Here is a 14,492-nt window from a genome sequence, read left to right on the forward strand (position 1 = left end):
TATTTCTTCACTTTTAAAACAGGAAATATGATTGTATTTTCTTAGGGTAACTGTAAAGAAAAAGCATGTAATAAAAGCTCAGTGTCTCTGATATTTCACAATGAGAATGTGAGTGTTTTATTATTCATTTTGCAGTAGTCATTTTCATAGATTCATTCATCATGACTTATAATTTTCCTTTTTAATTTGCTACTAAGCCCTGTGCATTATATTATAAACAGGTCCATAGTCTTGTCTATTTTCTGTCTTTCAGGGATTCCTCAATATTCCTGACTCGTTGATGTGACATTTTGTTGTCTAGGACTTTTTTTCCCCAATGTAGTGGGATTTTTTTTTAAAATTTAAGATAAGATAAATTTGTATGTTCAGTTTTCCTTCTTGATTTAAATTCTCTAGTTTTCTTATGACTTTGCTTAGTTAAAAGTTTATAAAACCACTTTCTACTAAAAAATGCTGTAAGGTGGGGGAAATAGCATAATGGTTATGCAAACCGAGTCTCATGCCTGAGGCTCCCAGGTCCCAGGTTCAATCCCCCACACCACCATAAACCTGAGCTGAGCAGTGCTATGGAAAAAAAAAAAAAAAAAAGTCTTCTGGTTTTCTAGCACTTACAAATCACTTATGCAGAAATATATCCTTAAATTCCACTTATGCAGAAATATATCCTTAAATTATTGCTCTAGATACATCCTCCTCGTCATTTTTTTAGAAGGTAAGACATTTAAACATTCATCTACAGCCCACTAAACTCAAAAAATTAAAGTTCTGGCCTTTCCATAATATGATTACTAAGACAGTAATAATAACCAGGCCATCACAGTTGCATCTAGTTTTAGGGTGATTTTCCAGCAAACACCAGAGCTATCTGAAGCCTAAACCTTCCCCCCCCCCCTCCCGCCCCAGACCCACAGGGTGAGTGAGAATCGCTGCAGAGCACAGAGCACACCTGAGCCCTGTCTCCCAGACTTGGGCTCCAGGGGACACACCTGGCTTCAGAACCGCCCAGCCTCCTTCCTCTTCACCAGGAGACCCTTCCCGCCAGGGATGGGTCCGGGGTCCCTGCTACTGCTGCCTGCTGCTGCCTGCTGCTGCCTGCTGCTGCCTGCTGCTGCCTGCTGCCTGCTGCCTGCTGCCTGCTTCCGCGGGCCGGGAGCACGGATGGAGCGGGTCTCGCACCCCACCTCGCGTCCTCCGCGCCAGTCAGATGCAGCCAGCGCGGGCGGTCTCAGGCGGCCTCCGCCCCCCGGCAGCCGGGCGGGTGGACAGGACCCGGGGCTGCTCCAACCGTCTCGGGGCGCGCGCTGGGGTCGGCACGCGGGGCCCTGGGCTGGACGGCGGGCTCTCGGCTGCAGTGCGCAGGCGCGGGGCTCGCCCTTGCCGCTGGTCTGGGGGTGCCCAGGACTTCGTGGGACCCGCAACGGCGGCGCTCAGGGCAGCTCGGTGAGGGGGGTTCTGCCTCGGTGAGGCAGCTCGAGAGTAAAGGGAGGGGGCGGCTTCTGCCTACCTCCCGCTGCCTACTGCCCCAAGTGCCCTCGAACCTGGGGAGCAGGTGGGAAGACACCCCCGCCCCCAACAGGGCTTGTGGGAGACGTTGGGAGCAGGAAGGGCCGAGTGCGGAGCGGAGCGGAGCGGGCGAAGACCAGCTCCTTGACTTAGGTCGGAGCAAGCGCGCCGGGGCCTGCGGTAGGGAAATCCCGCTGGAAGCTTCTTTACCGAGACTTTATTGCAGCAGCCGCGGCCTCGGCTTTTGCACTGCCCCAGTCCTGGTCCCCAGCCAAGGAGACATGCTGCCTGGTGCAGCGTAGAGTGAAACCCCAAACAAGCCTGCAGCAAACTAACCAGCTGAGCCAGGAACTCGAACTTCCCAGTATATTAACTCTTGGCAATTATTTCTTGAGATAGACTAGGTGAATCCACGTAGTGATGACTTGTGTGAGGGGTGAGGCACACAGATAATAGAGCATCCTTGTTTTATTGCTTCTGCCTCACCACCTTTTGACATTTACATCTCAGCTGTTTGTCTTTAACTTTTTAAAAAAAATTATTAGTGATTTCATAATGGTTTACAAGATATAAGGTTATAGGGTCATAGTTCCACACTGCACCCACCAATTCATTATTAAAAAGTTAAATTCTTAAAAAGCCCGCATGCTCAGAGTTTTTGTCTTTAAATCTATAGGGTGCAATGTCTGAACAGGAGCGAATACAGGAATGCCTGAGGAAAGAGATAAGATCACTTCTCATTTCTGCCAAGGATGGGTTGTCCCCACAGCAATTGGAAAAGGAGTACCTTTCCATGGTTGGCAACCACCTGCCTCTCCGAATCCTGGGCTACAGGTCCACCATGGAGTTGGTGCTGGACATGCCTGATGTGGTCAATGTCTGTCCCTGCAGGGATGGTACTGTAATACTGAAAGGTGAGTTCAGATTCCAGGGTCCATGCTTCACGTGTGTGAAGCCTTGGGTTTCATCCCTGGCACCAAAAAGAAGAAAAAAACCTCTGAAGGTCTGTAAACTTTTTAAATAATAATCACTTAGTAAAGAATTGTTCCAAAATTTAAAAAAAGGAAGGGGGGGTTGTTCCAATTCTGCAGTTATACTGTGTCTCCAGTAGTGGATTTTAGTTTTTCAGGACTAAGGAAGGAATGTTGCAGCCTTTGAGATTATGGGTAGAGTTGGAGCATTTTTAAGAAATTTTTTAAAAAATTAAGAAAAGTGTGTTTTTAAATAAAAATTGTGTTCCTCATATAATTCCAGATTATTGCACCTTAAATTGGGAGAAACACAGCTGTGGAACCTATTTATTGTATAGCTGGGATCTCGTGTATGTAATTTTTCTGTTCCCAGGCCACTTTTTCATTTATATAGACAGGGAGTGAGACACCACAGCTGCAGTTCTCTTCTGTATTGCTAGGTCTTGAGCCTGGGCATTGTGTGAGGCGAACTTGATAACCACTACACTACAGAAACCAGAGCCTGGGCATTGTGCATGACAAAGTAGGTACTCTGCCCAGTGAACTATCTCTTATAGCCCAACAGAAGAAAGCCCCCCCCTTTTAGTGATTTCATATTGATTTACAAAATTATAAGATTATAAAGATTACAAAATTCTACACCTTTCCCACCACCAGAGTTCTGTGTTCCTATTCTCTCCACTGGAAACTGCATTAGTTCTCCCAAGATCACAGATATGGGTTGACTATTATTTCTATAACTATCTATCTATATTCATATGTATTTGCCCATTTTCTCTGTGACCCTGCCTTCTCTCCTTCTTAATTCACACCTACTACTTCTGGGACCTGATGGAATTAGAGTTCAGAGTCCTCTGGTTATCTTCCCCTCTGGGAATATGATCCAAAATTCCTTATGGGGTGCAGATGGTGGAAAGTCTGGATTCTGTACTTGCTTTTCCAGTGGACGTGGGCCCAACAGTGGAGCTTTTAACTTAAAAAATTATGTTTTAAGTAATTGTTTTAAATCATGTTTTAACTTATAAATCATGTTTTGCTTCTCATGAAGCAAACGCATTATTTACATTTTGAGTTTCAGATCTTTCAGGAGTTAGTTGGAAGTAACATCAATCTGTTGGACTTGTTTTCATCCTCTGGTAGAAAATTTACAAACTCCCTTCCAAAATGTGAAAAATGGAGGAATCAAGAGTTTCTACTTATCATGCTACCTAGATAGCTCCATGGAGGGTTCAAAGTTGGCTATATAGGGGGCTGGGCTGTGGCATATTCAGCTAAGCATACAAATTACTAAGTCCACATAGTACTAAGCATGAGGACCTAGATTCAAGCCCCCACTCCCCACCTACAGCAGGAATGCTTCACAAGTGGTGAAGCAGGTCTGAGGGTGTCTTACCTTCCTCTCTCCATCTATCATCTCCTCCCCCTCTCAATTTCTCTCTGCTCTATCAAATAAAATGAGGGGAAAGAGTTGTATATATAATCACAGATGAGAAGGGTAAAGAAGGAAGTTTTCACCTTACATGTTTTACTTTTTCATATCCCCTAGCCATTCCAGATGAATCCACCAAAGGAATAGCAAGTTTAGTTGCAAAACAGAGGAGCAGCCACAAGGTTCGGAACTCCATGCAGAGGGGAAGGACCAGTGTTTGCTCAGGGCCAAGCTCTCAGCGTCGAGTACCTTACCGAGGAAGAGTGCCACCTATTCTCCCAGCTGTTGTGAAGAGTGAGTTGAAAGACCTGTTGGCGCTATCTCCTGTCCTCCTCTCTGATTTTGAAAAGGCATTTGTCAAGAGATTTGGACGGTCATTCCAGTATGTACAATATGGCTTCCTATCTATGTTTGAAGTGCTCAGTGCTGCCTCAGATGTCATTTCTGTGGAGCAGACCAGGGCAGGTTCTTTGTTGATGCTAAAGAAGAGCTTATCAGAGGAAAAGCAGCGAGAATGGCCAGGAGGTGAGCATGCTTTTGTATAACAACTGTACTGTGGATCAGCACTTTTTACAGCAGTCATGGCACATAGTGCCAAGCAAGATTTTCATTACAGCACTGAAATGCTCCTGATAAGTGTTTATGTAAAGAAGATCTGACAGAGGGGCCCCGTGGTGGCATACCTGGTTTAGTGCACACATTATAGTGCATAGGGACATGTGTTCAAGCCTCCTGTTCCCACCTGCAGGCTGGTCATTTCATAAGTGTCAGAACAGTGTTGTAGGTGTGTCCCTCTCCTTTCTCCTCTCCCTCTCTCTCTGTCCTTCTCTCTGTCTCTCCCTCTTCCCCACACCCCTCCTCTCCCTACCTGCCCTTTCTAAACTTCTCTCTAGTCAAGATAAATAAAAATCAATAAACTATATATTTGAGGTAATGAAAAAAATTTTAAATCAAACATGTTAGTAGCATGTGATCTTTTTCATCACTGGTTTTTGAATACTAGTAGGATGTCATCTTAGCAATTAATTTTTATGTTTGTAATTTAGATAGTGTAATGATAATCCACCTTGTTTGTGTAATATTTTGCTTTGGTTTCCCACTGCTATACCATAGACAAATGAGGTGAGCAGCTCAGAATCAAACTGGGAGCCTCAGGCATCCAAGACCTGTGCTTTATTAGCTGAACTATTTTCCCAGCTTCAAGAAGTGTACTTCGAATTTAAGTCCTTACTAGGAGACTTTCTTATCTAAACAGATTACAGATCTATATTTTAACCTATTGAATCCTATTGCAGATGACCTTAAGTAAAACTTTAAAGAATCTCAGCCTTTTCAGTAATTGTTTAGTTTTTTTTTTCTGCAGATGACAAATCACTTCCACTATGTGCACATTTTATTGGCTTAATATGAAAATGTCAGCTTACTTTCCTTAATCTTTAGTTTTAAGTTGAAGGCAGTAGTATAAATTTATAGTCACCAGAAAAGATGTCATGAATTATTAGTGACTATTTTTCTTTCTCCTTTTATTCACAAAAGGCAAAATCTTTACCCAGCCATTTAGAGTGAAACAAGGATCATATCCTGCCGGGTCTCCAGTAACAAAGCTATGCTTTCCACAGCCCACTTCAAATGTGGAAACATCAAAGCAAATACTGAATATGGAAAAGACTTCTAAGTCAGATGTTGAGGAGGCATCAAGATTGAATCACACTGAAAAATTAAACCAGGTAACATATTTGAGTTTGGAAATATGAAGCTATTGAAATAGATAGTGTAATGGGACCCTACAACAATGGGGACCTTACTACCACCATTCTGGTCCCATTGCTATTCCTTAGATCTGATGGAAAAAATGACCTCTGAATGGTCCGGGAGGTGGCTCAGTGATAAGGCTTTGGACTCTCAAGCAGGAGGTCCTGAGTTCGATCCCCGGCAGCACATGTGCCAGAGTGATGTCTGGCTCTTTCTCTTTCCTTCTTTCTCATTAATAAATAAATAAAATATTTTAAAAAAAGATGAAAACTGAAAGTCGCTTTACTTGTTTTGGATTAAACTAAGCATTTTCTATGATTCTTTGGATTAGTAAAAAATGAGAGTAGGCAGTGAGAGTACAGTTTTATCAACTCACAGGTGGTGAAGCAGGTCTGCAGGTGTCTTGTCTTTCTCTCCCCTCTCTCTTCCCCTCCTCTCTTGATTTCTCTCTGTCCTATCCAACAACAATAGCTATGACAACAATAACAATAATAACTACAACAAGGGCAACAAAAGTGGGAAACATAGCTCCAGGAGCAGTGGATTCGTAGTGCAGTCACCGAGCCCCAGCAATAACCCTGGAGGGAAAAAAAAATGCTACAGGGGGCCAGGCGGTGGTGCACTGGATTAAGCACATATAGTACGAAGTGCAAGAACTGCGCAAAGCTCTGTGTTCAAGCCCCCAGATCTCCACCTGCAGGTGAGGGGCGTCACATCACAAGCGGTGAAGCAGATCTGCAGGTGTCTTATCTTCCTCCTCCATCTCCTCTACCCCTCTCAATTTCTCTTTGTCCTATCCTATTTAAAAAAATGAAAAAAATGACCACAAAAGTAGTGGATTTGTAGTGCCAGCTCTGAGCCCCATCTATAACTGTGGAGGTAAATAAATAAAGTAAAATGCTACCATATCTCTTAAGAATAACTTACCTTTGATTAAAATTTATTTCCTTTGATAGATACTTTCTTTGCATACTGTCTAGAGTTATGGTTGGATTTTTCTGGACTATAATTTAACTTTTTTTATAGTTGGAGAATACATTCAAGTCAGTTATTGCACAAATTGGACCTGGAGGGACTATCAATCCAGAACTAAAACACAAGATAAAATTTGTAAGTATATTTTATTTTGGAGAAATAAACAAGAATAATTGATTATAAATTTAGATATTACTTGTGGTTAAGCTAAATTTATCTACAAGTTTTATGTTGATATCTGGCATTTGCAAGTATGCTATGAGTGGAATAACCATTTTACTCCTAAATCCTTTACTAAAACTTCTTATTAATGAGAGAGTGCATGACTCAGAAAACTGCTCTATTGTATGAAGTGCCAGGTATCAAATTTTGAATTGTATGCATGTAAATAATGCACTCTTTCTGCTGACCTGCCTCTCCAGCCTCTACCTAAAGACAAATGTGTTCTCAAAATTATCCAGAAAATCTAAGTTCTTCCACAAGTACCCTCCCTTCTGTATCCAATAAATCATTGCAAATAAAATCTTGATGTTAAGACTTCAGTAAATTACATAAACTGTTTGACAGATAGAGGAACGCATATTATATATGTGTGTGTGTCAAGTATTCTAAACAGTGTGTCTCATTGTGTTGATGTACAATATTTCATTTATGAGATTTAAGATAGACTAGGATGTAGTTTAGATACAACAAAAAACGAAAACTACAGACCAATATCTCTGATGAACATAGATGCTAAGATATTGAACAAAATTCTAACCAGTTGGATACAGCAGTATATTAAATATATGTACATACATCATGCCCAAGTGGGATTTATCCCAGGGATGTAAGGCTGTTTCAATATATATAAATCAATAAATGATCCACCACATCAATATTGAATTGTGTTGTAGTGTATATTTTATTTTATTTTATTTATTTATTTTACCACAGCACTGTTCAGCTCTGGTTGATGATGGTGGGGGATTGATTATGGGACTTTGGAGCCTCAGTCATGATAGTTTCTTTGCATAACCATTATGCTATCTACCCCCAACCTTAGTGTATTTATTTTATATGAGCAAAAGCTTGGTATGTGAACTGATAAAAAAAAGTCTAGTAATTTCTGGAGAGTTGTGGCATTGCAATACTATATGAAAATGATTGCTCAATTCTGGAGGTGTTGGGTTTGCAGCCCCTTTCAGATAGATTCTTTAAACTGGAAAATTAAGTTTTTAAAAATTAAGACTATAGTTCACTCTCTGAATAACAATGTTACTGTTTTCCTTTGTTATTTAAATTTGTACAGTTTTATTCTGATACTTTGTCACTCATCATCATTCCAGTGGTATCTATTTATATTGTATTTAACTTTCTAATTATTAGGTTGTGTCCAAATTTCCAGAAGGGTTGCTTATTTCTAAACTGCTTGGAGAGTTTGAGGTGAGTATTATTTTTATTTTAATTTTTCACCAACCATAGTTTCTCTCATGCAGGCTTCTCATGATCAGCAGAATTTTTGTTCCTGTTCCTTAGATCCTTCATGTTTATGTTCTAGAACTTAAACATCTTGCTTTGCATTTTTAGTGTATTTTTTCTTTACTAAAATAATTAAGAATATAGTACTTTAAAATACTTGGTTATCTATAAGAAGAATATTTACAACCTAGTGTTTTGTCCTTAGAATAAAACATTTATTTACTTGTAATGTCTGGCAATGCCAGCAGGGATGTAAAGGAGCAGAATATGTCACACACTACGGGGATCAGTGTCCTCTTAGAGATGGCATTTAGCCATAGCAAGTAAAGCTGAAGGTCTGCTTGCCCATGACCTAGCAGTACCACTTTAACCATACATACTTACATGAAGCCTAAGCCTATAAAGATCTAAGCCTATAAAGTCCCAGATTCAATCCTTCTTGCCTTCCCTCCCCTCCATAAACCAGAGCTGTGCAGTGCTCTGGTAAAATATATATACATCACTTAATTTACACTTTGATTTATCCTGTTCTGTAAAGGAACTTGAAGCTGAGGAATTTTGTGGTGTGACGCTAGAGGCCTTTGAGTTGTTATTACACTTGTTATAGAAGCAAACATTTACTTACTCTAAAACCCAACTTCACTGACCCTTACAAATTTAGTTTGGCAAAGTACAAATTATAAAGTATTGTCCAAGAGCATCTGTATATATTATAGTAATGTTTTCTAACATTGTTTTATATTAGCGTGGCCTTTTTTGTGACAGGTTACTTTTAAGGAGCAACTTTCACCAAAAAATTTGGGTTTCTTAAATGTGACAGAACTTGTTGGAGCTCTTAGTGATATTCTCCATGTTGAACTGAGGGAAGGGGAGCAGGACTTACTGGTGTTTGATGCTGACTTGAAACCTCCACCACTTGGTGAGTTAATAAAATGTAATGCAAACCTAATTATTTATTTATTTATTTCCTTTCGTTGCTCTTGTTTTTTACTGTTGTAGTTATTATTATTGTCATCATTGTTGGATAGGACAGAGAAAAATGGAGAGAGAAGGGGAAAGCAGAGAGGAGGAGAGAAAGATAGACACTTGCAGACCTGCTTCACCACCTGTGAAGCGACTCCCCTGCAGGTGGGGAGCCAGGGGCTCCAACTGGGATCCATAAACAGGCCCTTGAGCTTTGCACCACGTGTGCATAACCCGCTGTACTACTGCCCAACTCCTGCAAACCTGATTTTAATTGTTCTCATTAGGACTAGACCAACAGAAAGGATTAGTTACATAAAATTACTTTTTAAAACATTTTTTAAAATTTTTTAATCATTTATTTATTGGCTAGAGACCCAGATATTGAGAGGAAAGGGGGTGATAGAGAGAGAGACAGGTAGACACCTGCAATAGTGCTCCCCCACTTGCAAAGCTTTTCCCCTGCAGGTGGGGACCAGGGACTTAAACCCAGGTCCTTGTGCATTGTAGGATGTGTGCTCAACCAGGTGTGCCACCACCCAGCCCCCATAAAAATTTTTTTTTAATGTTTTACATTCAACAGTAAATACAATAGTTTGAACATGCATAACATTCCCCAGTTTCCCATTTAACAATACAACCCCCACTATGTCATTCATCATCTTTCATGGACCTGTATTCTCCCCACCCACCCACCCACCCCAGAGTCTTTTACTTTGGTGTAATACTCCAATTCCATTTCAGGTTCGACTTGTGTTTTCTTTTCTAATCTTGTTTTTCAACTTCGGCCTGAGAGTGAGATCATCCCATATTCATCCTTCTGTTTCTGACTTATTTCACTCAACATGATTTTTTCAAGGTCCATCCAAGATCGGCTGAAAACGGTGAAGTCACCATTTTTTACAGCTGAGTAGTATTCCATTGTGTGTATATACCACAACTTGCTCAGCCACTCATCTGTTGTTGGACACCTGGGTTGCTTCCAGGTTTTAGCTATTACAAATTGTGCTGCCAAGAACATATGTGTACACAGATCTTTTTGGATGGATGTGTTGGGTTCTTTAGGATATATCCCCAGGAGGGGAATTGCAGGGTAATAGGGTAGGTCCATTTCTAGCCTTCTGAGAGTTCTCCAGACTGTTCTCCACAGAGGTTGGACCAATTGACATTCCCACCAGCAGTGCAGGAGGGTTCTTTGACCCCACACCCTCTCCAGCATTTGCTGCTGTTACCTTTTCTGATGTATGACATTCTCACAGGAGTGAAGTGATATCTCATTGTTGTCTTGATTTGCATTTCTCTGACAAGCAGAGACTTGGAGCATTTTTTCATGTGTTTCTCGGCCTTTTGGATCTCTTCTGTGGTGAATATTCTGTCCAAGTCCTCCCTCCATTTTTGGATGGGGTTATTTGTTGTCTTGTTGTTGAGTCTGGCAAGCTCTTTATATATGTTGGTTAAACTCTTATCTGATGTATGGCATGTAAAGATCTCCCATTCTGTGAGGGGTCCCTTGGTTTGGGTAGTGGTTTCTTTTGCTATGAAGAAGCTTTTTAATTTGATGTAGTCCCATAGGTTTATACTTGCCTTAGTCTTCCTTGTAATTGGATTCGTTTCATTGAAAATGTCTTTAAAATTTATGCGGAAAAAAGTTCTGCCAATATTTTCTTCTAAGTATCTGATAGTTTCTGGTCTAACATCCAAGTCCTTGATCCACTTGGAATTTACTTTTGTATTTGGTGAAATACAGTGATTCAGTTTCATTCTTCTGCATGTTTCAACCCATTGTTTCCAACACTATTTGTTGAAGAGACTCTGCTTTCCCCATGTAATAGTCTGGGCCCCTTTGTCAAAGATTAGATGTCCATAGGTGTGGGGGCTCACTTCTGGACTCTCAATTCTATTCCACTGGTCAGTGTGTCTGTTCATGTTCCAGTACCAAGCAGTTTTGATGACAATGGCCCTATAATACAGTTTGAGATCTGGGAGTGTGATGCCTCTGGTTCTGTTATTTCTTCTCAAGATTGTTTTGGCAATTCTAGGTCTTTTCTGGTTCCAGATAAACATTTGTAGCATTTGTTCTATTCTCCTAAAAGATGTGCTTGGGATCTTGATGGGGATAGCATTAAATTTGTAGATGGCTCTGGGTAATATATTCATTTTGATGATGTTAATTCTTCCAACCCATGAACATGGAATATCTTTCCACTTCTTTGTGTCTTTTTCAATTTCTTTGAGTAGTGACTCATAATTTTCCGTATACAAGTCTTTCACTTCTTTGGGTAGGTTTCTTCCTAGATATTTCATTGTTTTTGTTGCTATAGAAAAAGGAACTGATTTCTGGATTTCAATTTCTTCTAACTTAGTGTTTGCATAGAGGAATGCCACTGACTTTTGAATGTTAATTTTATAGCCTGACACATTACTGTATTGCCTGATGATTTCCAAAAGCTTCTTGCTGGATTCCTTAGGTTTTTCCATGTATACTATCATGTCATCTGCAAATAAGGAGAGTTTGACTTCTTCTCTTCCAATCTGTATGTCTTTAAATCCTTGCTCCTGCCTGATTGCTATGGCAAGAACTTCCAACACTATGTTGAATAGTAATGGTGATAGTGGGCATCCCTGTCTAGTACCTGATCTGAGGGGAAATGCTTCCAGTTTTTCACCATTGAGTATGATGTTGGCTGTAGGTTTGCTATATAGAGACTCCACTATTTCAGGAATTTTCCATCTGTTCCTATTTTTTGTAGTGTTTCGATCATAAGGGGATGTTGTATTTTGTCAAAGGCTTTCTCTACATCTATTGATATGACCATGTGGTTTTTGGTCTTGCTTTTGTTGATGTGGTGGATCACATTGATTGATTTACGTATATTAAACCAACCTTGCATGCCTGGGATAAACCCCACTTGGTCATGATGAACAATCTTTTTGATATACTGCTGTATCCGGTTGGCTAGAATTTTGTTCAATATTTTCGCATCTATGTTCATCAGAGATATTGGTCTGTAGTTTTCTTTTTTGGTTGTGTCCCTGTCTGCTTTTGGTATCAGGGTGATGTTGGCTTCATAGAAGCTGGCAGGGAGTATTCTAGTGTCTTCAATCTTCTGGAAGACTTTTAAAAGTAGAGGTATTAGTTCTTCTTTGAAAGTTTTGTAGAATTCATTTGTAAAACCATCTGATCCAGGACTTTTATTTTTGGGAAGATTTTTGATAACTGTTTCAATTTCATTAGCTCTGATGGGCCTGTTCATGTTATCCACTTCCTCTTTAGTTTTGGAAGTTGGTAGGTATTTAGGAAATCATTCATTTCTTCCAGGTTCTCTAGTTTGGTGGCATATAGTTGTTCATAGAAGCCTCGCATGATATGTTGAATTTCTGCAGTGTCTGTTGTGATATCTCCTCTTTCATTTACTATCCGATTTATTTGGGTCTTCTCCCTTTTTTGTTTTGTGAGTCTGGCTAAAGGCTTGTCGATTCTGTTTACTCTTTCGAGGAACCAACATTTACTTTCATTGATCTTTTGTATGGTTTTCCTATTCTCAATGTTATTTATTTCTGCCCTAACTTTAGTGATTTCTGTCCTTCTGGTTGCTTTAGGATTCCTTTGTTGTTCTTCTTCTAGGTCTTTAAGATGTGCAATCAGGCTGTTTATTTGTGCCTTTTCTTGTTTCCTAACGTGTGCTTGTATAGCTATGAACTTCCCTCTTAGGACTGCTTTAGCTGTGTCCCAAATATTTTGATAGCTTGTGTCTTCATTTTCATTGAACTCTAGACACATTTTGATTTCTTCCTTGATTTCCTTTTTGACCCACAAGTTGTTAAGAAGTGTACTGTTGAGCTTCCACATTTTGGGACTGTTACTAATCTTTTGTTGATTGTTAAGTGTTAGTTTAATTCCACTGTGGTCTGAGAAGATGCTTGGGATGATTTCAGTGCTCTTGAATTGGCTGATGCTGTCTTTGTGGCCTAACATATGGTCTATCCTTGAGAATGATCCATGTGGATTTGAGTAAAATGTGTATTCCAGTTTCTTGGGATGAATGACTCTGAAAATGTCCAATAGTTCTAGTTTATCTATGTCTTCATTTAGCTCCCTTATGTCTTTACTGATTTTCTGCCTCAATGATCTGTCAAGTTGAGAGAGTGGGGTGTTGAAGTCCCCTACTATGATTGTGTTACTGTTAATATATTGCTGTAGCTCTTTCAGTAGAAGTTTGATGTATTTAGATGGCTTCTCATTGGGTGCATAGATATTAATAATTAAGTCCTCTTGATTGACTGATCCTCTGAGCATTAAGTAGTGTCCATTCCTATCTTTTTTAATCTTATCTATTTTAAAGTCTATCATGTCAGATATGAGAATAGCTGTTCCTGCCCTTTTTTGTGGGCCATTGGCTTGTATGATAGTTTTCCATCCTTTCACTTTAAGTCTGTGTTTGTCTTGTTGAGTTAGGTGAGTTTCCTGTAGACAACATATTGTTGGGTTGTGTTTTCTGATCCATCTTCCTACTCTGTGTCTTTTAATAGGTGAACTCAGGCCATTGACATTTATTGATATCAAAGATTGGAGATATTTTAACACCATTCTTGTAGAGTTTTAGAGTGTTTTGATATATGTCCTATTTGTGGTGGTCTGGTTGTTTATAGGAGACCTTTCAGAACTTCTTTCAGGGCAGGCTTGGTGATAGTTGCTTCCTTCAACTGTTGCTTGTCTGAGAAGGTTTTGATGCTTCCATCTAGTCTGAATGACAGTCTAGCAGGATATAGTATTCTTGGCTGAAAGCCTTTCTCATTGAGCACTCGATAGATATCTTGCCATTCTCTTCTGGCCTGTAGTGTTTGTATGGAGAAGTCTGCTGCTAATCTTATGGGTTTTCCTTTGTAGGTGACTCTTTGTTTTTCTCTTGCAGCCTTGAGGATCCTTTCTTTATCCTTATTCCTTTCCATTCTAAGTATGACATGTCTTGGTGTCTTTAGGTCTGGGTTAATTCTGTTTGGAACCCTCTGGGCTTCTTGAATCTTTATGTCTTTGGTGTTGTCTAGACTAGAGAAATTTTCAGCTATTATGGCCTGGAGAATGCTTTCTTCCTCTCCTTCTCTTTCTTCCTCTGGTAAGCCAATAATGCGTATATTGTTTCTTTTGAAGTCATCCCATAGGACTGTGTTGTTGTTTTCAGCATCTCTTAATCTCTTTTTGAGATCTCTTCTTTTTTAGTTGTCCCTAATTCATCCTCAGTCTTGCTAATTCTGTCTTCAGCCTCATAGATTCTATTCTCTCTGCCCTCTACTGCTTTCTGGAGTTCATCTATTTTGTTGCCCTGCTCTGATACTGTTTTAGCTTGTTCAGCTAGTTGCCTTCTTAGCTCAGCGATTTCAGCTTTTAGCTCTCTTAATAACCATGAGATAATTAGAATTTTCTTCCATATTCTCATTTG

The 14,492-nt window shown here is 40.0% G+C and overlaps 1 protein-coding gene across 6 annotated transcripts in view; it reads left to right on the forward strand.

Moving 5' to 3' along the window:
• The first annotated feature begins 1,104 nt into the window (after positions 1–1,104).
• TDRD5 (tudor domain containing 5) overlaps positions 1,105–14,492 on the forward strand; it is a 34,457-nt gene continuing 21,069 nt past the window's right edge. For 4 of the 6 annotated variants that reach the window (XM_060197754.1, XM_060197757.1, XM_060197755.1 and 1 more), the window contains exons 1-7: positions 1,105–1,440; positions 2,180–2,417; positions 4,021–4,428; positions 5,440–5,630; positions 6,682–6,765; positions 7,999–8,055; positions 8,857–9,010. In XM_060197754.1, coding sequence (XP_060053737.1) covers positions 1,159–1,440; positions 2,180–2,417; positions 4,021–4,428; positions 5,440–5,630; positions 6,682–6,765; positions 7,999–8,055; positions 8,857–9,010 — 1,414 coding nt within the window. In that variant the 5' untranslated portion in view covers positions 1,105–1,158. The other 2 variants (XM_060197758.1, XM_060197759.1) reach the window with 2 other exon arrangements.

This window comes from Erinaceus europaeus, chromosome 9, assembly GCF_950295315.1.
Source record: "Erinaceus europaeus chromosome 9, mEriEur2.1, whole genome shotgun sequence".
Classification (NCBI taxonomy): Eukaryota; Metazoa; Chordata; class Mammalia; order Eulipotyphla; family Erinaceidae; genus Erinaceus; species Erinaceus europaeus.